This window comes from Poecilia reticulata, linkage group LG15 (genome assembly GCF_000633615.1).
Source record: "Poecilia reticulata strain Guanapo linkage group LG15, Guppy_female_1.0+MT, whole genome shotgun sequence".
Classification (NCBI taxonomy): Eukaryota; Metazoa; Chordata; class Actinopteri; order Cyprinodontiformes; family Poeciliidae; genus Poecilia; species Poecilia reticulata.
The window spans coordinates 8,735,929-8,760,660 of record NC_024345.1 but is presented as its reverse complement, the minus strand read 5'-3'; the positions used below and the strand labels follow the sequence as shown (position 1 = coordinate 8,760,660).

General features: G+C 39.5%; 1 protein-coding gene across 1 annotated transcript; it reads right to left on the bottom strand.

Moving 5' to 3' along the window:
- Window positions 1–12,223: 12,223 nt before the first annotated feature.
- LOC103476611 (coiled-coil domain-containing protein 172) lies at window positions 12,224–24,422 on the bottom strand. Its single transcript, XM_008429083.2, has 8 exons — window positions 24,100–24,422; window positions 23,905–23,990; window positions 21,952–22,068; window positions 21,079–21,244; window positions 20,872–20,973; window positions 19,704–19,806; window positions 13,525–13,612; window positions 12,224–13,277 (listed from the first exon to the last, which is right to left on the bottom strand). The coding sequence occupies exons 1-8, from the start codon at window positions 24,176–24,178 to the stop codon at window positions 13,242–13,244; spliced, it is 777 nt and encodes a 258-aa protein (XP_008427305.1). The 5' UTR covers window positions 24,179–24,422; the 3' UTR covers window positions 12,224–13,241.
- Between the last annotated feature and the right edge of the window lie 310 nt (window positions 24,423–24,732).

Here is a 24,732-nt window from a genome sequence, read left to right as displayed (position 1 = left end):
TGCTAGGGAGGTAGACAAGGAGAGCTGCAGGGAGAATGTCAAAGGTATTTGAGAAAGGTTAGACAGAAAGGAGAGTGTTGCGATCACATGCGCCATTTATCATCACTTTTATGCCGCCCAGTACTTCTGTGGAGGTCTGTTTGCCTCCAAGTGGAGGTGTGTGTAGTCATATTTTCAAGGTGGATCTGCTTTTTATTGTTTTTCTTGCTTAAAATGCCTCATGATGTTTTCCATGTTTCATACCATCTTAAACAGTTTAAAGTATCCTGTTCTAAGATCTGCTGTCTACAGAAAGGAAATGTGGTTATAGCTAATGATATCTTATTATCTAATTTCTGCCATATCATCTATCACTTAGGAGGTTATTTTTAGTTATGTTGCTTTGATCAAAGGGTTGTATTTCATAGGGGTCAGTTTGCCAAAATGAGGATTAGAATTACAAGTAAAGGCAATAAGGTATGGCAATTAGTAGCTCCTCTGCTGTTATTAGCACAGACTGGTTGGTGTTAGCATTGAATAGGCAAACAACTAGAATGCTTAGGCTGGATTATCTTCTTACTTTTCTGGCTGGTAAACTGTGACTCATACTTTTTTTATTGGAAGAAAACTTTATCAAGACGAATGGTTAGCATGTTGTTTTGATAGTTTACTATAACCCAATATGGCACCATGCGTCAATATTCTGTGTAATATGGAGCTAAAGTATCCGACTGCAGCATGGCTAAAGATTGATTCCACCTAAATGTTCAATACTTTGACAAATCTCTAATTAGCTCTAATTTTAATACTCCAACTTTTCAAACATGGACTAGATTCTTCACTAAAAGCTGAATATTTAAAACCTAGTTTGTGATTTGTAAGATCTTTATTTGATTCATCTTCATATCTCCAAACTTTACAACTTTCATACATATGATGAGAGGGAAGACCAGAGAAAGGCTACATAGTTGATATGATCAATAGTCTTCAAAGGTTATGCTTGCTACATGAGCTGGACATGACAAAATAATTTTTTGTGGGGCGGATTTGTTTTTAATTTGAACTTTCTGCTATATTAGGTTAGTTTTTACAGGCATGTGGACAACTGAACAAAATGAATCCTTATATCAGGTACTACAAAGTCCACATAAGTGGCACCAGGTTGACAGCCACCACTAGGTGAAGCTTCCAGCAATTATTTTTGGTATAGTTCTGTTTTCAAGTATTATCCCTTATACAAGTCAGAAAAAAATCTATCCTGTCTTGGATGGATTTTGGACTGATGTCAGTTCCAGATTGCTGGATTCTGAGAACTGACATCTGTCAAATGCTTTTATCAGCCTTGGTGCTTCCCATCTTCCTGCAACAGACAGAACACCCACACTAAGAGCTGAATAACATTGAAAACTACATGTGGACTTCATTTTGAGTCAAGTGCTTTAGCCAGAACAACTAAGGTATAACCTTAATGCTACCATACATCGTAATGATGTAAGGTAGCATTCAGCAACCTCAGCTAACTGATGCTTAGTACACAGCACACAAATAGGCAAACCCCCCTCAGGCAAATGTGATTGTAACCAGCATGCAACTGGGATAGAAGTGGAGTTTATATGACCAGAATCCAAGTTTCTAAAGCCTACAGTGCCCTCTTTGGGACATGGTTCAGAAAACCCTTCAAACAGAATATTCAGAGTGTGAAGTTATGGATGGGGATATATTTGCATTAGGAAGGCAAACACGTGTAGAGTGCTAAATGTGAACTTTACTCCTTCTTTTGTGTAAATTAGAGGCTTTGACACAGACTCTTTATCTTTGGAAAATCTACCTACAAAAGCAGCATCTTCATTTATTCACCTTTTTAAAAAGCTTCTACAAAAGCAAAAGTTTACAAGATGGCAAAGGAAAGCCTTGAGAGAATCAAGACATGAAGATGATAATTACAGCTCTCCAAGTCCATTTCAAGGACTAATCTTTGTTCCTCAAATCAAACATAAAAGGCAATTCTCTATGTTAATGAGCTCAATCACGCCTCCACCAGGCCTCAATTATACATTTGTGCCGAGATTGTCAGACATCCATAATGAATAACATCCTGAGTGAATTATTTACAGTCATCCTTTGTGGCGCAGCGAATGACACTGACTCAGGCGGCGCGTTTCATGGCCTGTTGTACCCACGTGTGCGTGACAGGGTTGGGGTGTCCGTCACACGGAATGTTTCAAATGAAATGAAGTGTTGGGACTCCAAACAAAGAAGCTAGGATAGACATAAAGTCACTCAGTGACATCGGAGAATGTTCACTACTGGTTTCCCCATCGGCGTGAGGTGGATACGTGCACACTGAAAAATGAAGGGCGCGTGGGGGCCAGCGTCCCGTTAAAAAGAGGTTGCAGACCACGACGCGATACCATATCAGATTTCCGCGTTCGGTGAATTTGCTGCATATCTACACCTCCTCCCTTTCCTGTCTGATTACTATGAAAAAAGGCCACTAGTGCTGAAAAAATGCTTTAAAAAAATGAACCGTGTGAAATCACAGGCGCTGGAAATTCTCTCTGGCCTGCTGAGAACTGGCATGGAGGAAATACCTCCATATCGACTAGGGGTTGGGGTTTTGCAACGGACTTTTAATAAATGTCTGGCAGTCCAGTGACTTCCCACTTTGGCAGAAGGTCTACATTTGGTGAGTAATGTAAATTGTGTTCCTACAGACAGAGTGGATGCATTTGTCAAACAAACAAACCCAAATTCAGAGGTCATGGCATGAAGGGAAACACTCACTTTGTATTTGAGACAACAAAGAGGAACAATTTTATTATACACTGCATCTGGAAGGTATTCACTTTTTCCACATTTTTTGTTACAGCCTTATTCCAAATTGTATTGAATTAGACTCTTTCCACAAATTTCTACACACAAACACCCCACTAAGACAATTTCAGTGTCATGCCAATTTATTAAAAATAGAAACCCAAAATTTCAGATTTACATATCACATTGGACTTTTTGAATACTTTCTGATTGCATACTTACATTTTATTTTATTAAAGTTGTTTGCTTCTCTGGAAATTATTAAAGTACAATGTTAAATTAGACTTAAGAATGTCATTGTCTGACAGAAGATGCAATGGTGAACTATTTGGGTTTGACCAGTCAGAGTAGTGTATAAAAATTTTACTTTTGGTTGGTGTTTAAAAAAAGACTCCAAAAGAAAATAGTTAAGTTTTGTGCTTCTCTATCTGAAAACCTTAATATTGTGCATACTAAATGCAGCATTTCATTTTATCCAAAAGATGGCAGCAGAGTGTGTTGACGAGTCCTTTTAGTACAGCTGGCAACTGGAGTTCTGTTTGACATGAGGAATCTGAGTGAAAGGTTGCTCAAACACCAGGTGTGAGGTAGGAGGAAGAAACCTGTGGGATTGTGTTTGCTGTGTAGAGACCAAATAGGTCTTAATCTGTAAATTCAAATTGTTATACACAAACTGATGAGTGTATTTGCATCTCAAAGATAGCATTTTGTTGAAATCTTTAGTGATGGACAATGATCACTAAAGATGAGTGAAAATCTAAGATTTTGTTGAAATTTTAGTGCTGGACAATGATCTCTCTTTTGTTTGATTGCAGGTGTATATGAGAGACCATCACTCTAATATTAACAAGAGAGTATTGGTCTCTTGTGTATATTAAAGTCATGAACACAACCCAATGACATTAAAAGTTTTAAATGAACCTCATTTTACCATCCTGTAGATGAGGCTCAGTGAAATTTGATCAGGCTGTTTAGTTCAAAATGGCAGCCTGTGAACAAAGATTATTTCTTTCTGGTCGCCAACAAACTGGGTCATAATTATGTTCAAACTAATCAACTTTTGTCCCTAAACATAGCATGGTGGTTAACTATGTCATAGTCTTGCTCCAACCCATCTGCATAATACTGCATCCACTCCCCAATATTTCAGAAAAGTTGGCTTCCCCTGCACCCTCTTCAGTCTAATCATAACTGTTCTTCACCAGGTAATGATTTTTTGTTTCCAAAGGAGGAGTTGCTAGTTTGATGAATGTGGCGAACCACAAATGACAAAGAAAACAGCCAGTATGTGGGAGGGGAAGACTGGCTGTGTGCAATGGTGAGTCTGTTCATTTTTTTTTTCTTCACATTGCCTCAGGAAATGAGCTTAAAGCAACAAAATCAAAAACTTCACTTCAACATTTTCATGCAACACTAAAAGAACTCCATCAACATCAAATTTAAAATTTCTTCTTAATTTCATAGAGAATGTAACATTTAAATTCAACCAGAACCCAATACACAGCAAAGATAAGTGATAGATTACCACACATTTTATTAGAAATAATGAGATGGTGTTGAAGGGGTTCCACATGGTGTGGTCACACTGGCGGGTGAGGAATGGGGAATCCATAGGGGTCAAGATTCCTGCCTTGGGGGGTTGGGTGAGTGGACAATAGGGGGGCTTGAGGTCTCAGGGGATTCACAGATGACAGAGATAATTATCCACCAACCAGAGGCTCAGTAGTCAAAACGGTCCAGGGACAGGAACAGGAGGGTCTCAGGCAAGGAAAATCCAATATGACTGGAGCCAGGTTCAGAGGCAGGCAAGGTTCAGCAACAGGTCAGAAACTCTTCTCAAAGCAGTAAGGACTAGGCAAAAGCAGTGATCAAAAACAGGCAGGATCAAAAAACCAGAAATTCCTTGAACATGAATCAGGGTTTGAAAGCTGTGACAGGGCAACAGACGATCTCGCACTGAGCAGGTGATGAGCAGCTGTTTAAATAAGGAGCAGCACAGTGAAGGTGAGGATAATGAGTAGTCAGCCTGAGGGAGGGACAGTAAGAAGCACAATCCAGGTAGGGTTGAAATCATGACAGAGAAAATAGTCTGAATTGATTTTTTTTTGTTTTGATAAACTTCTTTTACCTTGACTAGGACATGTTCTAGGTGTTAAAGGCTCATTCCTGTCTTGACTCACTCATTAGACGAAAAGAACATTTTTAATCTGTGGGGTTCCTCAAGGGTCAATCACAGGCCCACTGCAACATCTGGACATGTTGCCTTACAGGTACTTTTTAAAGTATAACATCTCCTTCCATTGTTTTGCAGATGACGTCTGAATTTATTTACTACACTTAATCAATGAAACCACTTCTAAACTGCACAGAACATCTCAAAAATATACATAGCATTATCAAATTGCAAAATAAAGTAATAGATTTAGATTTTTTAAATAAACTTCTCTCACATGTTTTGTGACATTTGTCTTACGCAATTCATAAAGTCTAATCATATTACCTCACAGAGGGAAATGAGACTAAAAAACTACAATAATTTTTTTGTCACTAGACATAGAGCAGGGGTGTCAAACTCAATTTCACCGAGGGCCTCTTCAGCATATTGGCCACCCTCAACGGACCACATTGACGGTACAAATCAGGAGTTCCCAGATGCAGTCCTCCCGACTGCAACTTTTAGATGCATCCCTGCTAAAACATACCCCAGACAAAAGGTTGACTTCCCTCATCAGCAGCAATTCAGTTCTGAACAGGCTTATAATGATCCAGGTGTGTTAGAGAAGGAACACATCTAAAGTTGCAGATGGTAGCTCTGGAAAACTAGACTTGGGCAGCCCTAGCATAAATGTATCAAAATACAATGTTAAAAATAGATTAAACAACACCTCGTATTGTTAAATAATGCTTTGGAGCGTCTGGTTAGGAAGCACATTCAAAACCTTTGGTTGAAATGGCGTGTTAAATTCAAGTCTCCATTACAGACCAGAGAAAACTAAAGAGAATGCAACGTTGTGTTAATCCATTTGAGTAGCCGGGAGTTTACCTTGAGGAAATAAATGACGACGCAGAAGTTAAGACTGTAACATGCGCAGTCCGCTGCTCAACCACTGCAGACGCGGCTCCTCCGCTGCAAAGAATTAAAAACCGCTAGAAGTAACTCATCCAGCGGATTTAACAAATATAGCCTTCTTGGTGCACATTACCCAGGAGAGCGGCGTCCTGGAGGAGCGCTGCAGATGTAACATCTGTCCTTTTCGGAGAAGCGAAACCACGCAAAAAAATTAATTAAAATAAAATTAAAAATCCTGGTAAAAGCGCACACCGGACCGCGCAGGGTTAAACACTCACAGAGTTCAGTTGATCTGTTTGGACCAGACAGATCCAACTGACTGATGAATTAGCACAGATTTTTCTGCAGATGGGAACCAGGAGGAAGTGCGTTCAGACCCCAGCGGATGAAGTGCTGGTAATTTAAGTGAAGTCGCTTAATTTAATTTATTAAAAGTTATTGGGGCCACAGTCAGTGGTTTTTGTCACTTGTGACCAGCAGGTGGCGATCTTTCTAAAAGATGACAAGATGCACCCGAACACAGATTTAGCAGTGCACAATATTTTATTTTAACAATTTTTAAAAACATTTCTTTTTAAAAACGAGGCTTCACAAGCCGACATGTAGCCGCCGACCGTAGCAACAGTGGGAGAAACAAAGACGCACGCACCTAGCAGCGGCCCGCCCAACTATAAAGCCATTCGCCCCGCCAACCAATCAACGGTGCACGGAGTGGGGGAGGGTGGAACACCATCCCACCACATTCTACCCACCGGTATTGCATCGTCGCCCCGACGATGAACCTGCACATTTCAATACCAAGGACTAAAAACGTCAAACTGTCACTGAAGGCAAGTCAAAGAACGAGTCACCATGTGCGCCAAAAAGTCCTTGGTATATTCGTCAAATTATAGTCATTCCCAAAATGCCAGGAACAGAAGAACCCGCATTACTGGGATCCTTCACCCACCAGGATCCCACAATGTGGAAGCACTTTATCACAAAGATTGACATCTCTAGCCAACATATGGGAGGGAAAGACCATTGGCTGCCCGGAGCCGCAACCAATGACATAACTGAAGGCGATCACGGCCCAGTGATGCAAAATATCCCTAAAAACAGCTCTTGAGTGATTGTCGACACCATGGACCTGTGTCTACCAAACAAATCACAGAGATACCTCCCATAATAACCTCAGACTTTACAAGATGCCAACAATTTTGACACGGCTGCTAGTTGCGAGCCTGCTATTCCCCCACCTGAGTTGTGACTCAACAGCTTCCCTTGATCAACATTAGCTGGGTCATTCCTCCCTTCACTGGTGCGGTACTTTATTTCCTCCCTGGCTTCCCCTTCTAAATGACGAAAGAGAAAGAAAGCCTCATCTGCCGCTGACAAATGGCGGGCCCGAATACACGATTGGGCCCCATCGATCCACTCACCAATCCCAATGCCAGTCCTACCACTGAACATGGGACACGACGGTCCCTGGGCACAACCACCAACCGCTCAGCAACTACAGCACCAGCAGGCATGACACCACCAGCCACAGCTGGGGAAGCAGAGGCGCCCGGCAAACCCCCAGCCGTCACATTCTACTGACCCACTCCATCCATCAGCCGCTGCGTCACCTCCTCCATGCCTGCAGGGGAAGACTACCAAAAAAAAATAAAATAAATCCTGATCCCACCAGTAGGTTTTTCTTTGGATAGCTACTGCTGTCTTGTCTTACTACACCATAAATAAAAAAACACAGGAAAGGCTAAGACCCGCAACACACACATACACAAAAAAAGCCAAATGTGACCAGCAGGTGAAGATCTTTTTAAAAGATGACAAGATGCACCCAAACACAGATTTAGCAGTGCACAATATTTTATTTAACAATTCTTTAAAACATTTCTTTTTAAAAACTAGGCTTCAGGCCTACTACTCCGGTCCCTGGAACAAAAGGAAAAAAAGGACAGACAAGTTCAATTATTGCAAACATGCAAAAGAAATTAGTAAAACAAAACAAAACATGCAATGCAAAAGAAATTAGTAAAAACAAAAAACAAATTAGTAACTTCAATCACAAAACAAAACTAAAAGAAAACAATGGAACAAATTGTTGTTATCCGCTTCCAAATGCCCTTCTATGGGGCCAGAGGAGTAACGCCCCGCCCACACAGCCGGCCCAATCCGCAACAGGTTTAGTTGAGAGCGGCCAAAACAACGGCAAGACAAGACAGCAGAGCGTCCAAAGCGCTGCAGCTCCAAACACAATCAGTTGCCCAGGGGTGGAAACACAGCCTAACCCGGGAGGAAGCGGGTCAGCAGGTGAGGACCAGATGAAGCCCCACGCCACAGCAACCCCCATCTGCAGCCGGCAACGCCATCAGACCAACAGATTGCAGACGAGTCGACCAAACCCACAAGCCGACATGTAGCGGCCGACCGTAGCAACAGTGGGAGAAACAAAGACGTACGCACCTAGCAGCGGCCCGCCCAACTATAAACCCATTCGCCCCGCCAACCAATCAATGGTGCCCGGTGCACGGAGTGGGGGAGGGTTGAACACCATCCCACCACACACTACGGAGAAAAGTGTAGATGCATTTACCTGCTTAATTTGTGATGGATCTGGATTCACGGCTAATATTAACTAAGCCGCATAAAATGAGGCCGAATAGCCGATGTTAATATGATTGTAATTTCACGGATAAAAATAGTACATGACCGATTTTTTTTTATGTTGTCGGTCAAAATAACGGATAACAAAAAACGTCTAGCGCGACCTGCCGCTCTGACACCAACACACACACATCTTCATTCACAGTCTTACTTGTAAATCGATTTTTCTCTTCTTGGACATTTTGATGTTAGCTTGTCGATGTCTCAGTTTTATTCACTGGAAAAATCAATAAGCAGCTTGAGGTGACTCTGCTGCTCTCTAGTGGCGAGAGAGCAGCAGGTTGGCTGGTAACAATTGGAATGCATTATGGGAGATGTAGTTTGTAGTCAATTCGTGCTCAAAACCTATTTTAAGTCAATCATGGGCCTATAGAACGCTGGGCGGGGGGGCACATAAAATGATATGTGGCCCGCGGGCCTTGAGTTTGACACATGTGACATAGAGGTTAAACAAACAAAGCATTATCAAATGTACCTGTAACCAGCTTTGTTTCCTAATACCATTTGCTTGTGATTGGTCAGAAATCAAACAGCATTAATGGAGACATTAAGATTCAAGCACGAACAAATGAATGGTAACATTTCTCATTTGCATTAACTGATGAGTAGATCTATAAAGTGTCTGCCTGATGTTTCCACGACTTCCCATCCACCTTCATCTTCCTAACAGTCTCTCTCTGTTTATAAATGCAGAATATTAAATGAGGTTAACCACTCTACCAAATGAACCGGTGAAGTCACCTGCTTCTGCTTTTTCTTTAGGCAAACAAGTTCAGATACGGCTCGCCCGGGGTCAAGGTTAAAAAGCCAAAATGAGATTGTGGGGTCTCATTAGGCAGCTATTGACATCACGTCATTCTATTAGGAGTCACTTTAATCAGCAGGAAAATGACCCACAGGATGACCCTGGGATGTAAGCTGGCAGAGCAACTAATCATCAATTACAGGAAGAACAATCTGCAAACTGAGGAATTAATGCTTTGAAATTGCAATGTCACAAATGTTCCATTAGGGGGCAACAGGCAAAGGAGTTTGTTTTTTAGGAAAGGGGGATGAAAAAAATTAGTTTTTTACAACTGACATCATCGCATATATCTTTTTATGTGAACGAACACAGTGACACAGACTCAGACGTTTACATTCAGGCCTGCCACCATAACAAATTTATCTGGACAATAACAAATTGACCCAGAAGTTATTGTGATAAACAGTAATATTGTTATTTTGAAACCATTTTCAAGTAATATAATGGTAGTGGCATGATAATGCAAGATCACATTGTGAAATATCAATAAACTTTAAATTCTAATGAACATTTAACACTGGAACTGGAAGACATTTTAAATATCCAAAATAAATAAAACAGAAGCAACAAATAAAATGAATTATGAAGTCTTTGTAAATAAACTTGTCCTTCAAAAAAAGGTTAGAAGAGACAAAAGCAACAGACTGAAGATTTCATCATCATCCAGTTTTTGGTAGAAAGAGAAACATGACAAATCATGCAAATCAAAATTATTGAGTATGTTTTAAATTTTCATGCAATTATTTGATTTATTTCTTATTGTGACAGGCCTGTTTACATACCAGCATCTTTTATGGCATGAATGTTACATTATTCTAGGGGTTATGAAGAGGTCAATCACTCGATGCAATCTGTAGGGTTTCCATAGATACTTTTTAAGCTACCTTGATAGGTAATTGATCATACAGTACTTTGATAAATAATGTCAGTTAGAATGTTTGTATTATTGAATTGAACTGACTTTTTTTGTAAGGTTCCCTCAAGACAAGATTTGTCGTGAATTGGCGCTATCTAAATGAAATTGAGTTAAATTGAAGTTGAAGTCTGGGGTTAACTGATACAACAACCTACTCAGAACTTAAAATAATTTCTCTGATTTAAGTATATGCATGGTATACAGATCCTTCTCAAAAAATTTGCATATTGTGATAAAGTTAATTATTTTCCATAATGTAATAATAAAAATTAAACTGTCATATATTTTAGATTCATTGCACACCAACTAAAATATTTCAGATCTTTTATTGTTTTAATACTGATGATTTTGGCATACAGCTCATGAAAACCCAAAATCCCTATCTCAAAAAATTTGCATATCATGAAAAGGTTCTCTGAATGAGCAATGAACCTCATCATCTGAATCAACAAAGTAACTCTAAACACCTGCAAAAGATTCCTGAGGCTTTTAAAAACTCCCAGCCTGGTTCATTACTCAAAACTGCATCATGGGTAAGACTGCCGACCTGACTGCTGTCCAGAAGGCCATCATTGACACCCTCAAGCAAGAGGACAAGACACAGAAAGAAATTTCTGAACGAATAGGCTGTTCCCAGAGTGCTGTATCAAGGCACCTCAGAGGGAAGGAAAAAGTGTGGCAGAAAACGCTGCACAACGAGAAGAGGTGACCGGACCCTGAGGAAGATTGTGGGGAAGGACCAATTCCAGACCTTGGGGGACCTGTGGAGGCAGTGGACTGAGTCTGGAGTAGAAACATCCAGAGCCACCGTGCACAGGCGTGTGCAGGAAATGGGCTACAGGTGCCGCATTCACCAGGTCAAAGGTCAAGCCACTTTTGAACCTGAAACAGCGGCAGAAGTGTCTGACCTGGGCTACAGAGAAGCAGCACTGGACTGTTGCTCAGTGGTCCAAAGTACTTTTTTCGGATGAAAGCAAATTTTGCATGTCATTYGGAAATCAAGGTGCCAGAGTSTGGAGGAAGACTGGGGAGAAGGAAATGCCAAAATGCCATAAGTCCAGTGACCCACAGTCAGTGATGGTCTGGGGTGCCATGTCAGCAGCTGGTGTTGGTCCACTGTGTTTTATCAAGGGCAGGTCAATGCAGCAGCTATCAGGAGATTTTGGAGCACTTCATGCGTCCATCTGCTGAAAAGCTTTAAGGAGATGAAGATAAAATTTTTCAGCACGACCTGGGACCTGCTCACAATGCCAAAACCACTGGTAAATGGTTTACCTACCATGGTATTACTGTGCTCAATTGGCCTGCCAACTCTCCTGACCTGAACCCCATAGAGAATCTGTGGGATGTTGTGAAGAGAAAGTTCAGACACACAAAACCCAAAACTCTGGATGAGCTTAAGGCTGCTATGGAAGCATCCTGGGCCTCCATAACACCTCAGCAGTGCCACTGGCTGATTGCCTCCATGCCAGGCCGCATTGAAGCAGTCATTTCTGCAGAAGGATTCCCGACCAAGTACCGAGTGAATAACTGAACATAATTATTTGAAGGTTGACTTTTTTGGTATAAAAACACTTTTCTTTTATTGGTCGGATCAAATATGCACATTTTTTTGAGATAGGAATTTTGGGTTTTCATGAGCTGTATGCCAAAATCATCAGTATTAAAATAATAAAAGACCTGAAATATTTCAGTTGGTGTGCAATAAATCTAAAATATGAGTTGAATTTTTATCATTACATTATGGAAAATAATGAACTTTATCACAATATGTAAATTTTTTGAGAAGGACCTGTATACATGGACATCCACTGGTATTTGGATAAATGTTCCTTTAAAAAGTTAAATAGAAGCTCTCAAAGATCTATTTTAACTTTTGTCGGTGGCAGACAAGCTTCCAGGCTCAGATTCTGACTGGGTGTTTGATCACTAATTCTAGCTGAAATGATAAAGTTCATGTAAATAATCTGGTTTTCTGGCACAGCCCCAGCTTTCAAATATGGTTTATTACGGTACCCAAACTTCAACATCCAATGAATGAAAATTATTCAAGAAGTTAAAGGACAACCCAGGAAGCACCAAAAACTCAACTCTCTCATCAACTAGATAGGAACAGAGTTCAAATGTTCAGACAGAAAAATTACAGAAATTACATTTAACCAACTATTAGTGAGGGTGTATGTTCTTATCTGAGCCTACAGGATAGGTACGCATGCGACTGAAATTCTGCACTAAAAGTAAACTTGAACATCTAAAAGCTAGTCTGAGCTTAAATACCAACATTATTACAATAACTTCATTAATACATTTTTTTGTAGTAAAAATACCATACACGTTTGAATGTCCTTAACTTTATCATTCAACAACTCCATTACTGAGTGACTTTCCTATTTTTAAGTCACAGTTGAACCAAAATGTTGTGTACAGAACTCATCCCAGACTCATTTGTGGCTATGGTTTTAAAAATAAATACAAAAAGTCCAATGTGATAAAAACACAGGAGTCCAGGTAATAAAAAAACCTTACAGGGACATGGCAGCAGCTCTCCAGTGTTTGACTCGACACATATTACTACAGTACCACTCTTTGTACATGTGAGGGCAGTGTAAACTAATTGTTTTTCTTATCCTCCTTACTACAGTTTGCCATTTTGAAATTGTGACGTTTACCTGAAAATGTTAATTTTTAGGACATTTTTTACAACTCTGCACCTGAAAATGCTTTAGACATAAAACATACAAAAAAATAAACAAATATATTAAAATTATCATTATATTGTCATTTGTAATTTTCTTCTCAACAGTCAGCAACTTATTATAAACAAACTTCATGTACAGAATTATGTTGATAAATGTTAACAAATAACGACTGACAATGCTGTCAAAAACTAGGAATTATAGGAGAGTTAGATAATATATCATTAAATAAAGTATAACTAAGTATTATTGCAACATAACCAGTAATGCTGATGGTAAATGTAAACATCCTGAATCGGTGGGCCAATCCTAATGCTGCTCTCTTTCCTGGCTGCTCTTCAGTTTCTGTAAATAAAAAAAAAGCAAAAATGAATATGTACTTGGACTCTATATGGCTCTCCCAGAATGATGCTTCATTGTTCTGAACCTTTTTCTGTAATACTCAATATAAATACCAAAGGATCTTCTGCCTCCCTGACCTGCCATTTGGATACCTGACTCATGATGTTTCATCCTTCGTACATGGATGATTGTTGTACCAAACCACTCTTATTGGTCTAAGTAAAACCCTGGTCATGACACGTCTACTAACTTCCTGGAGGAGCTGCACCTCGGAGGTCAGGGACCGCCGCAGTTGTTCAAGGTCTTCATCTTTCTGCAGCTCCAGCTCCTTCCTCAGGCTGATTAAAAAACAAAAAGAGAAGACCCTTAAATGGAGCTTCTGTATCTGCATGTCGAGTTTAAAACCATTCATGTTTTTTATACATTAATTTGTTTGTTGCTTCACTTCGTATAGGTTCCAGTGCTAGTTATCACTTTTCTTGGTCTCTTACCAACAGAGGCATCCCGATAAAACTTTTTCCACTTCGGATATGATACCGATATTGCAGCCTTCAGTATCAACCGATACCAATATTGATCCCATACAATATCAGGATGAATCAAACATGCTTTTATTACTTATTTTGTAGTGTTGAATGGTAGCAAAGGCTTAATCAAGTGATGCTATTTAGAGAATAGTCAACAACAATAGCTATGAAAACAGCTGAGCCATATATTATTATTTAATAGGTCTGAATGCAGAGTGCTAGTGCTGGTGGATAGACATGACGGGTAGAACTAAATGCCGGGGCAGACTAAATGCTCGGATGGAGTGCTTTAATTTGCATACTTATCTCAGATATTTTAGATGTAGGCCAATATAATGCAATACTCATTTTTGGCTGATATTGGACTATTTCTGATATCAATATTGGATTGGGATGCTGTATACAGTTTCCACTGCTGGCCACAGCACAAAAAGTCTCAACTCAATATTTTCTCTAAAAATTTAGCTTAGGTTACACATCAGGTGTGTTATTTGAGCTCTTTTAGATGTATTGATCTGGCTTTTGAAAGGTTGTGAGTTCAGGTGCAGCTTCTTTCCCCTCCTATATGTTCATGTGCCCTCGAGCAAGGCATCTAACCACTAGCGGAACAAGTCAGTGTCGGGCGGGGGGGCGGTGTATCACCTGCGCTGCTGGAAACTGTTGAGGAGGTGGGGTGCGGCGCGGTTTGAGCTGCGTTTCTTGTTTAATTTTTACCCAGGAAGTACATTGGCTAAACCATGAGTCAAACTGTCACTGGGACTGACTACTATACATTCCATTGAGGGACAGTAACTTTAACATTACATACACCTTTCTGGACAGGCGAGGGCACACTTTCTCCGGCTATAATCAGATATTAAAGCAACTTGAAACAATTCCTCCCTCCCTGGCATCCCCAGACCCAGGCCCCCATGGACACCCATCCGGGCCCGGGAGGGGATTGCCCAGGATTGCCTGGTCCTTGAGGGCTGGTGTCCTGCAACTATTAGATGTCTCCCTGGTCACTGACACTTCAATCAAATAACTGAATCACCTCCTAAGTGCAGTCAAGCTCTCCAGACTCCTGCCAATGACCTCATTATTTGACTCAGGTTTGTTGAAGAAGAGACACATGAAAAAGTTGCAGGACCCCAGCCCTCCAGGCACAAAAAATGTGAAAAACTACAATAGGCTTTCGGTCAACTATAAATCGTTAGCTTTGTAGCATAATTACCTGAGTCATATTTTAACAAGAAATGTACATGAATGAAATATGGGCAAAAATATGGATTATGTAATGTGTAAGGTGATTGAGGCAATTATGCTACGAGGCTAAATAAATCAAAAAATATTTTAACCTAGTTTTAGTTACACAGTTGACACTCTTAAAAATAAGAGCTTAAGTAATTAGATGCCCCAAAATGAAGACAATGTTCAGGTTCATGAACACTGAACGAACTGTGAAAGTCTTCAGTGATTCTATTTGTTTCTCTGGACTCTGGAGGTTTTAAACCACAAAGTTTTCCTCTCTCTGGTCTCTTTGGGTTTATCATCAGCCTGCTGGTGGCGCTGCAGTAAAGCCTGCATCTGTGTAGCATGTCCTCTCCATCCATCAGCCTCATTAAACGCATCATTGTCCCCCCTTGGACAAGGAAGTCCTCAGGAAGTCTCGAGGACGTTCCTTTGGGAAGGGGGTGGAGCTTCCTCGCACTCATCCTAGCGATCATGCTTCCTGAAGCAAGACCATCAATCCTGCCTTCAGTCAAAGCCCCATCTCTTTAAAACACATATATAACCCTTTGCTCATCAACTGGAGGAAATTGAACGCATCAATCTGAATGAGTGCTACAGTCGTTTAAAAAGTGTTTGGCGTGCAGAACGGGATGGAATCAGTTTGACCACCTGAGCTTCATCAGAGTTTCATTACTCAAATAATACTGTTAAAGAGCAAGAAGGCTCCACTAGAAGTACTAACGTGATTAAACCAGCATCAAAAACACTCCTGTGTGTTTTGATGAAACATTACAGAGGAGCCACTCTCGCGTTGAAAAAGAATTGGATTTCTAACTTCCAGTGAGACGTATAAAGTTTTAAACAGCGTTGTAGGTTCTCACAAGGCGAGAAACGCAATCTAAGCGTGGCTGCTTTATTGTTTTATTAACTTCCAATAAAAGCAGAAAGAGGTGGCCGGTGTTCGTCTCGCGAGTGTGGATCCCTCTCATACCGGCGAGAAGCATCCAGGAGTCCAATGTTTCTCTAGAGACCAACTGATCTGAGGAAAAACACACTTTTATCTCCGCTTAGGAGTTATTGTGTGCAGCCGTAAAAACTGAACCTGAACCTTTGTGTGGAGAATCGTTTCTATCATTCTTTCTCACAAAGAATGATATTGGTTCATGATCAGGTTCATCACAGATATTTCTAGATTGGGATGTAGAAAACTAGAAACTACAAGGAAGAACACAAGGAACAAGGAGAGGATAGATGCGACAAGGGAGGGAAGAAGGAAGGACACAAGGAAGGGAAAACAAACAAAGAAAAGAATAGGACAGAAGGGAGAGTGAAAGTGTAGAAACGGAAAAGGATACAAGGAAGAAAAGAAGCAAGCAAGAAACAAAGAATGAAAAGAAGCAAGGCACAGAGAAAGAAAAGGGTGAATGAAAGGTATGGAAGTCTCAAAGTGGAAATGAAATAAAGGACAAATAAAAGGTCACAAAAAGGGAAAGAAGAGGGGAAATCAACAGGAAAAGAAAGAAAGGACACAAGGGAATAAAAAAGGAAGGAAAGACAGAAAAATGAGATGGTACGGAAGGAAGAGAGGAAGAAAATTAAAATTAAATGGGGAAGGAATAAAAGAAGTGACAAAATAAGGTACAGAGGATGGAAGAAAGGAAGATGAGAAAGAGGAATAAAATGAGGCAGAGGAAGCAAAAGTCAAGATGTGAGAAAAAACATCAAGGAAAGACAAAACAAATAAAAATAATAAAGCAAATGGAACAGCTGGAAGAAAGAGGACAACATTTAGACACAAGGGATTTTCCAGTCTTACTACAGATCCTCAAATGGAGTTAGGATAGTACTTTGACTAGACCACACTGCTTTGAACTAAATCCTTCCACTGCTGCCCTGGCTGAATGTTTAGGCTTTCTGACCATTCTAGAGCTTCTTGTACCCTACAGCCACAGCTGGGACCATGCATGTGTGAGCTAAGCAGCTGCTTAGGGCCCAACTCCTCCAGGAGACCCCCGAGAGATTTGTTTGATTTTAATTTGTAGTGATTTTTAGACAATTTGGTACACTTTACACTCCTGTTCCAATTAAAAAAGTATACAAGTTAAAACAAAAACTGGAAATTCAGTATTTAAGTGTAGCAACGGAAAAGGATACATGGAAGCCTCATTAACCTTTAAATTAATGAGTCACACTTAAATACTGCTCTGCATTTCAAAATGCAAATAAATTCTTGAAATGTAAATATGCATGTAGTTGTGTTTCTTGGAGGAATGGTGCCCTGGATAAGCCCCTCCTCCTGCTGCACTCTAACCAATGAAAAGACAACCATTTTCTTTTTTTTTCTTTTTTTAGCAGAAAGCTATGGAACCCTGTTTCCGCCACTCTGGTAAAAAAAATAAATAAATAAATCTCAAAATAATGAGATGGTATCTCAAAATTTCAGGGCATCCCCTCTCAATCCGCATTGCCCCATCAGACACGGTTCCTCTTGCGTCTCCTCGCGGCTCCGCACCGTCCAGTGCATTCTAACTGTCCAAAGAAAAATTAATTGGTAGAAAAGTTTATATATACATACATACACACATAAAAATAATCTGCAATGGACTGGCGACCTGTACAAGGTGTACCTCGCCTCTCGTCTGAAATGTCTCGTTGGAAATAGGCAAAAGCACCCTCCCGACACCACTCTAGGGACAATGGTGTAAGAAAATGGACAGATGGATGGATGGATATAAACCGGGTGTTTGATGGAGGTTTATTGCTTTGGGCAAATGTCTGGTGTGATGATGGGAGATTTTTGTAAAATGATTTTTTTGGCCACTTTTTGAACTTGAAATGTCAGATTAAGTTAACTTTAGTTTTCAATTAAGTTGTGAGAGATTTTTAGTAATTATTTTGTCGATATTTTAACAAGAAATAAAGCATTTTTCTTTTTTTCAAAAAATCAAGTTGGAAGTGTGTGCAAGAATCAAACCATCTGTTACCACCCTCAGTCTTTGTTGGAAGTGTTTGGTTTTGGAACCTAGAAGGTGGCTACAGTGTGTGTGTCTGATGAGAGGGCATTTGCAAAAACGTGAAAAAAGTGTGACAACTTCACCAAAACACATGTGCACTGGGCGGTGCAGAGCCACAAGGAGACGCAGGAGGAACCGAATCTGATGATGGGGAAACACAGATCGAGGGGAGGTCCTCTTTATCCTGGGTCTTGATAGTATCTCAATATTTCGAGATACTATCTCGAAATGAGATAATTAATTTTTTTATACCATAGTGGTGGAAACAGGCTTCCATAAAAAGCAGATACTGTAGTCTAAAGAAAATTTATTCCACTACACATACATACAAGTAGGAGCAAACAGATGAGATACAATTTATTTTCTAGTTCTTGGGTGCCCCGCCCTTTTCTGATGCCAAAAACCACCATTGTATGCACATTTTCAAAACAATGTTTTATTGCCTCAATCCAAATATTTCTAAAGATTCTCAGCTTTCCATGTTTTTATATTCAGGAAGATTTAAAGGAAGTTATTTTGTTCCAAAGGTTCATTTAGAAATGTCCGTCTTCGTTCATTACTTATGGAAATTGTGCGACAATCACTCCTCATCCTCACCTTGCCAACGTAATTTGTACATGTGAAACTTCGATCTCATACATATGGACGTGCACAACGCAGGCTAGCAACGCAATGCAAGAAAATTGAAAATATTCAACTTTTGTTGCCGTCTGCTATTGCAGAAAGTCTTTACCTTTCATTATTGTTTGTTGCTCCTGTAACAAACCGCTGTGAAATAGGCAACCCTATTTTAGCTCAAAATAGTAGTTTGATTCATCTGTGTTATGTAATATTTACGCATCAAACTTTTCAGATCAATCTCATGTGTTGTCACGTTAACGCTTACAGACCTAGTTGTAAAACGATGTAAAAAAACACAGTTACAAGGAAAGAACAAGAACATTTTACTTTAGTGCAACAAAACTTCACTGATTCTTTAGTAGTGCATAAAATATAAGAACTTTTGGAAAGAAGCTGACAGCCTGGAGTTAGATTTTCGTCCAGCCAACAGATGACGTGCTATTCCACTAAAACCAAGCCGTATTTCTTTGCCACTCCCTTTTCCTTTAATAACCTCCCGGCATCAATCACATGGAATTCCCATCTGTCTTCCCTCCGCTTGTCGACTGATTGAAACACACGCCGACGCGGATCAAAGCCTTAATTAAGCCAAATACCTCTAATGCTGTTATTTACACTTCCAGAGCGGAACACCGGCCAGGAAAGTCACAAATACAGGACTGCTTCATTCAGCACCTTCTGATTCAAATCTTCTGTTTTTTTAATAACAGCTTTTCTGTCTGAGGCATGGTTCCTTTTGTTTGGATTATTGCAGCCTTCAAGCCACATTGAATGGGGTACTGTGGTGGAGCAGGGGCAAAGCACGACCCACGTATTGAGGCCTTAGTCCTCGTGGCGGTAGTTGCATGTTCAATTCCCGGCCTGCTGACATTTGCAGCATGTATCCCGCCTCTGATTTCCCTCTTTCCTGATGAACTACTTTCAAATAAAGGCCACTATAACCAACAAAACCTAAAAAAAATTAAAAAAAACATTGAATCTTTAGCTAACTAGCCTTCCTAAGCTGCTAAAGGGAAAGAGGAGTTTTCCTTCCTTTTCTTGGATCAAGCGCTCACCTCAGACAGGTGCTGTCGGTGAGGTGCTTCTGACTGACGAACTCGACCTCTGACCCCAGAGAGTCAGTCTGTGCTCGGGCCTCCTTCGTCTGCCGATCCAGGTCTGCTGTCGGAAGAAATGCATCAAGTTTTGAATCTTTTTCCTCACAGAATAAATACAAAAGGTGTAGAGTTGGCTAAAGACACTGTAAGGCAGGGGTGTCCAAAGTCGGTCCTCGAGGGCCAGCGTCCTGCACGTTTTAGTTCTCTCCCTGGTGGTAGTAACAACCTTTTCATCATGTCAATGTTCCTCTTAGGCCTTCTAACGAGCCATCATTTTATCCAGGTGTGTCAAACCAGGGAGAGAACTAAAACATGCAGGACGCCGGGCCTCGAGGACCGACTTTGGACACCCCTGCTGTAAGGCCTTTTGAGTGATTAGTGCTTACACTACAAAAACACAAGATCTTACCAAGTATTTTTAGTTGTCTTTTAATATGGAAATAAGACAAAACTAACTTACAAGTAACTTTCAGGAAGAAAAAGGAGCCTGTATTAAGCAAATGATTTCTTAAAATTTATGTGGAAAAATACTGGTTCCACTGGCAGAATATTTTCACTTATAATATATTTTTCCATTTTTTCTATGTTAGAAGTGAAATAATCCACCAAAGGAGCTCAAGCTTTTCATTAAAATTAAGAAATTATTGACTTATATTATCTGTGTGCCAAGATATTTTCTCAAAAAACTATTTTGTGTTTTTAAAGTATACAAAAATATTCTAATGTTAATAAATGTCAACCTATAAAGAATTAACTGAGTATTTTTGCCCATTGAACTTTGTAACATATTGCTACAAAAACAAACTTTCAGGCATGATATTGGAATCAAATACAAAATCTGGAAAGTGTGGTCTGCTTTTAAATTCAACTTCTGAGTTAACTATCCCTGTGGCTTCACTTTCTTCTAGTTTTAACCATCTAAGTAGGCCTGTCACGATAATCAACTTTTCTAGATGATGAATCACAATATTGTTGTTGTTGCTTAATGTTTCATGTAATTATAATGGCATAATAATGGCGCTTACAGTTCTCACATGAAGACTCCACTATTCAGTGTAGCTAAGTGACCTGAACATTTAGCTGCTAGCTAAAATGTTAGCTAGCAGCTAACTGGGGTTGAGTTGACCTCTCTGGATGTTCTCCAGCTCCTGCAGTTCTAGCAGCAGCCGCCTCCGTTCCTCCAGTGTGGAGCTCATGTGGCTGTTCCTGCTTTTCATCTCATTCATCTCTGATACCAGAGAGAGACAGAAAACATAATGAAAAGCACTGGAAGTTATAACGAAATTACTTATAAAATAAATGCCTTGAATAGGAACAAAGCAGTTTTTATTACCTTTGAGTAAAGCTTCCACCTCCATGTGAAGGGCCAGGATCTCAGCGCGAGTCTGGCTCTCCAGCACGGCTGCGATGTTCCCTGCCAGGCTGAAGTCAGTATTGAATTTGGTGATCTCCTGGAGGAACTGCTGCTCTTCTTCTTTAGATTCCTTCTTGATCCTGGCCTAGCAGAAAAACAACCATGTGACGTTCTCCCAACAAACACAAAGACAAACAAGCAAAACTCGTCTTTGACCCCATTTCCATTCAGAGCTCATCATACCACAGAAATTATATTCTAATCTAATCTTCTCAATATAAATACATATATGTATTTGGAAAAAAAACTATTACTTCTCATTTGTTGACCGGGTTTCTACATTCATATGCATTTTGTAGAAAATTGCAGCATGAAAATACAGCTACTTTAACTCAAAAGCAGACCATGCTAGTTCAGCATGGTGAGCTAGCATGCTGTTATCTAAGGCTCTTAGATAAAATTTTCCCAAATGACACTAAACAAATGAACATATTTTATCTATATTGTACTATAGGTTTTTTATGTCCTCTGTGCGCTCCGGTGGCCAGCAATGACATTTTGTTACCAATTTCACTGTTGAGTCTTTGTGCAGCAACAATAAAACAGTGCAAGTTTGTATGAAATGGCATGAACTGTGACAAGAAGACTGATTGGAGATGTATGTAATCATAGTTGGTTGTTTAATTTTGTACGCCAAAAACGACTGATAATTTTGCCATTTGACGTTTAAAAAATGTACACGCTTTTGAACTAGCAACATTTACTGCTGCCTGGAAACACACTACACACGCTACATGATCACATGATATGAAACCAAAGAGATGGGCAATGTTTATTCAGGCTTCAACCCACCAGACGATCCATGAGGTGACTCTGCTGACAAAGCTGCTCCTCAATTTTCTTCAATGCCTGGTCTTTGCATTTCCTCATCATATCACACTGCAGAGTCATGGTGGACAACTGCTCAGCCTGGAGAGCAAATAGATAATTGAAAAGTCAGGGTACAGAATCTGAGACATGTTGAAAGGAATTAAAGATATGACAGATATGTTCATCATCTCACAGGGAGATGGCGTGGACAGCTGCCACGACCTTATATTACATACAGCTGAAACCAGAACCTTACACAGGGAATAAAAAGACACACACATTGTTTGGCTTTCTGTCTGAAGTTAAGCCATACCAAACTTTTATCCTTAAAGGTCACGTAGAATTACCAAAATTATTTGTATTTGCTAAAAACGAGGAATGCACAGATCGCCTTTTTCCATTTCCGATACCAATATCTAAGGTTGTGTTGGTCTATACCGATCCGATACAGGAAAACAACTTAATCCACCTACATTTTTTTAAAACACATACATGCCCTGAATTAGAAATTTATTTGACAACTGCATCAGTTCAGCACACTTAAAAACACTAACAGAGTCACAATGTTGGTCAAACATATAAAAACAACTTTAATTTGTTCAGTCAGCGCAATTAGAAGTAGAATAGCCAATGGAAAATAAATAATAAAGAAACTAAACCCGACAAAAACAATAAGTTGACTACCTTGGCCAAACATGCAACAATAAACTGCAATAAACCTTCTTTCAGATGGTTCAGAAAGTACAACTAGGAATTCTGAAAGCAATGTAAAATAAATTATACAACATGACGTCACTCGGAGAACAAAACCGAATTGAAAATAAAATGCCAATAAAGTATAAAATGCCAATAAAATATAACTAAGTGAGAAAATGTGGAAAAGTTCAAGAGCTACAAGCACTTTTAGAAAGCATCAAGCACATTGTTGCATCCCTAAACGAAAAAAACAAAAGCTGACTTATAAAAGAAGTTAATATTCAGTTTATTTGGCTCCTATGTGATAATAGAAAAGCACACAGATCATTTTCAGGGAGCAAAGTCGGCACCAAAGTTTTCTAAACAGTATAATTACAGCTTTCAAAACCTGTCAGGCGTCGCACCGCGAGAGCTGTAAACACACTAGGGTAAACACAGCATGTATATTTGAAAGATGTAAACACTTTCCATATTCCATCTCCAGGAGAAAGTAAATGCATCCCTGTTGGGTTTTCTTTTTCAAAACGATGCTGTATGCTGATGATGCTATGTCTGTGCATTCAGCCTCATGGACTAATTCAACCCACAAACACAGATAATATCTTCTTTAAACTTTACAGGTTAGACATATTTCTGCAGGGTCAAAGTGTCTCCCTATAGCATCATACCTCACACGTGCTGAGAGGTTTTACTAATGTTATCCAGTGGAAATTAGCCATTGATTTGAGAGCAGCACATGCAATCGATTGCTGATTAAACAAATGGCGGATATTGACGGTTTTAAATCAAAAGGCAAATCAGCTCATCAGAATGCCAATATGCAGCTCTTTATCTCCTGTGTAAATACCATTGCTGAGACAGATTTAAACAGATCCAACAGATGCTGTGTATGTTTAAACATCGTTTCATTTTCTCTTTGTATTTTACCAAAAAATCTAAGAAAAAATTAGTTATGTTAAAAAAATATTACTTAATATTATATCGTACCTTCGTGATGCAAAATCCAAAAAATAAAACCTATTTACGAGAAGAATTCAAACTAAATCAGAAAAGGCTATTCTAAAAAAAAAAAAAAAACAGTATCACATAATAATAATAAAAAAACACATTCCAACATAATTTTTAACACTGACATATATAAATTAAATATAATCCAACAAATTAAATCCCTAAAATGCTGTATGGAGAAGGTGGAAAAAAGCAACAGTTAATTAGCCCAATAAAATGTTAGCCCCTTACCTTTTTATCAAGTTCCTCTGTGATCTGCTTATATTTGTCAGTTTCACTCTTAATCTTCTCATTGCATCGGATAATTTCCACTTTTACTGGGGTGAAAAAGTTATAATTAGCAGCTAACAAAAATAACTTGCAAATAAAAGTTCGTGTGTAGCTGCCAGCTTAAACCAAACAAGCTAGTTAGCTAGGATGTCATACCATCTTTGAGTTTTTGTGTCTGTTCCGACAGCTGATATTCAGTCTGGAGAATTTGTTGAAAGAGTGAGTCTAAACTCATATTGACAATTATCTTACAATTTTTTTTTCAACTGTATAAAATCTTTTGTGTTAAGATAGTCAGAGCACAAAAAGACAGACTTTTCCTCTGCGTGTATCTAGCCTAAGCTAGCAGGTCATGCACTGGTTGCTGGCAAATTATCAGAAATTTATATTGCTGATAAATTGCTAATTATTTTTTGACCACTTTTGATAGACCTACTTTTGATAAATCTATTCTGTACGTAGTAGAATTAATTAAAATGAAAAAACATAACACAGTTCTGTAAACTGAAAAACTGATCAAACTTGTAGCAATTGTAGCCGAGTGGTGAGGTGTTGTTTCGCAGTGGCCACCAGAGGGAGCTGTGTGTGCCAGCTCGTTAGAGAATGGGGTGAAAACCGTTAGACCGGTAGAAGCAGCTTTGTTGTGCTCGCTACGGTGTGCTAACGTTCATAACGGTTTTCTGCGGTCCTAAACAGAAGATTTTTGTGAAAAACTGTGGAGCTTGTTCGGGCTCTGTGAGGAACTGTGGAGCTTGGTATGTCCTGGGATATTGTGAGTTTCTGTTGAAT

Bases quoted from the DNA above. Each gene is read 5' to 3' on its own strand.
- LOC103476611 (XM_008429083.2), bottom strand. From the start codon at position 24,178: ATGAGTTTAGACTCACTCTTTCAACAAATTCTCCAGACTGAATATCAG. The intron at 21,245-21,951 runs GTGGGTTGAAGC...TTTTTCTGCTAG, and splicing joins GTCACCTCATGGATCGTCTG to GCCAGGATCAAGAAGGAATC. The intron at 20,974-21,078 runs GTAATAAAAACT...CTCTGGTATCAG, and splicing joins GGTGGAAGCTTTACTCAAAG to AGATGAATGAGATGAAAAGC.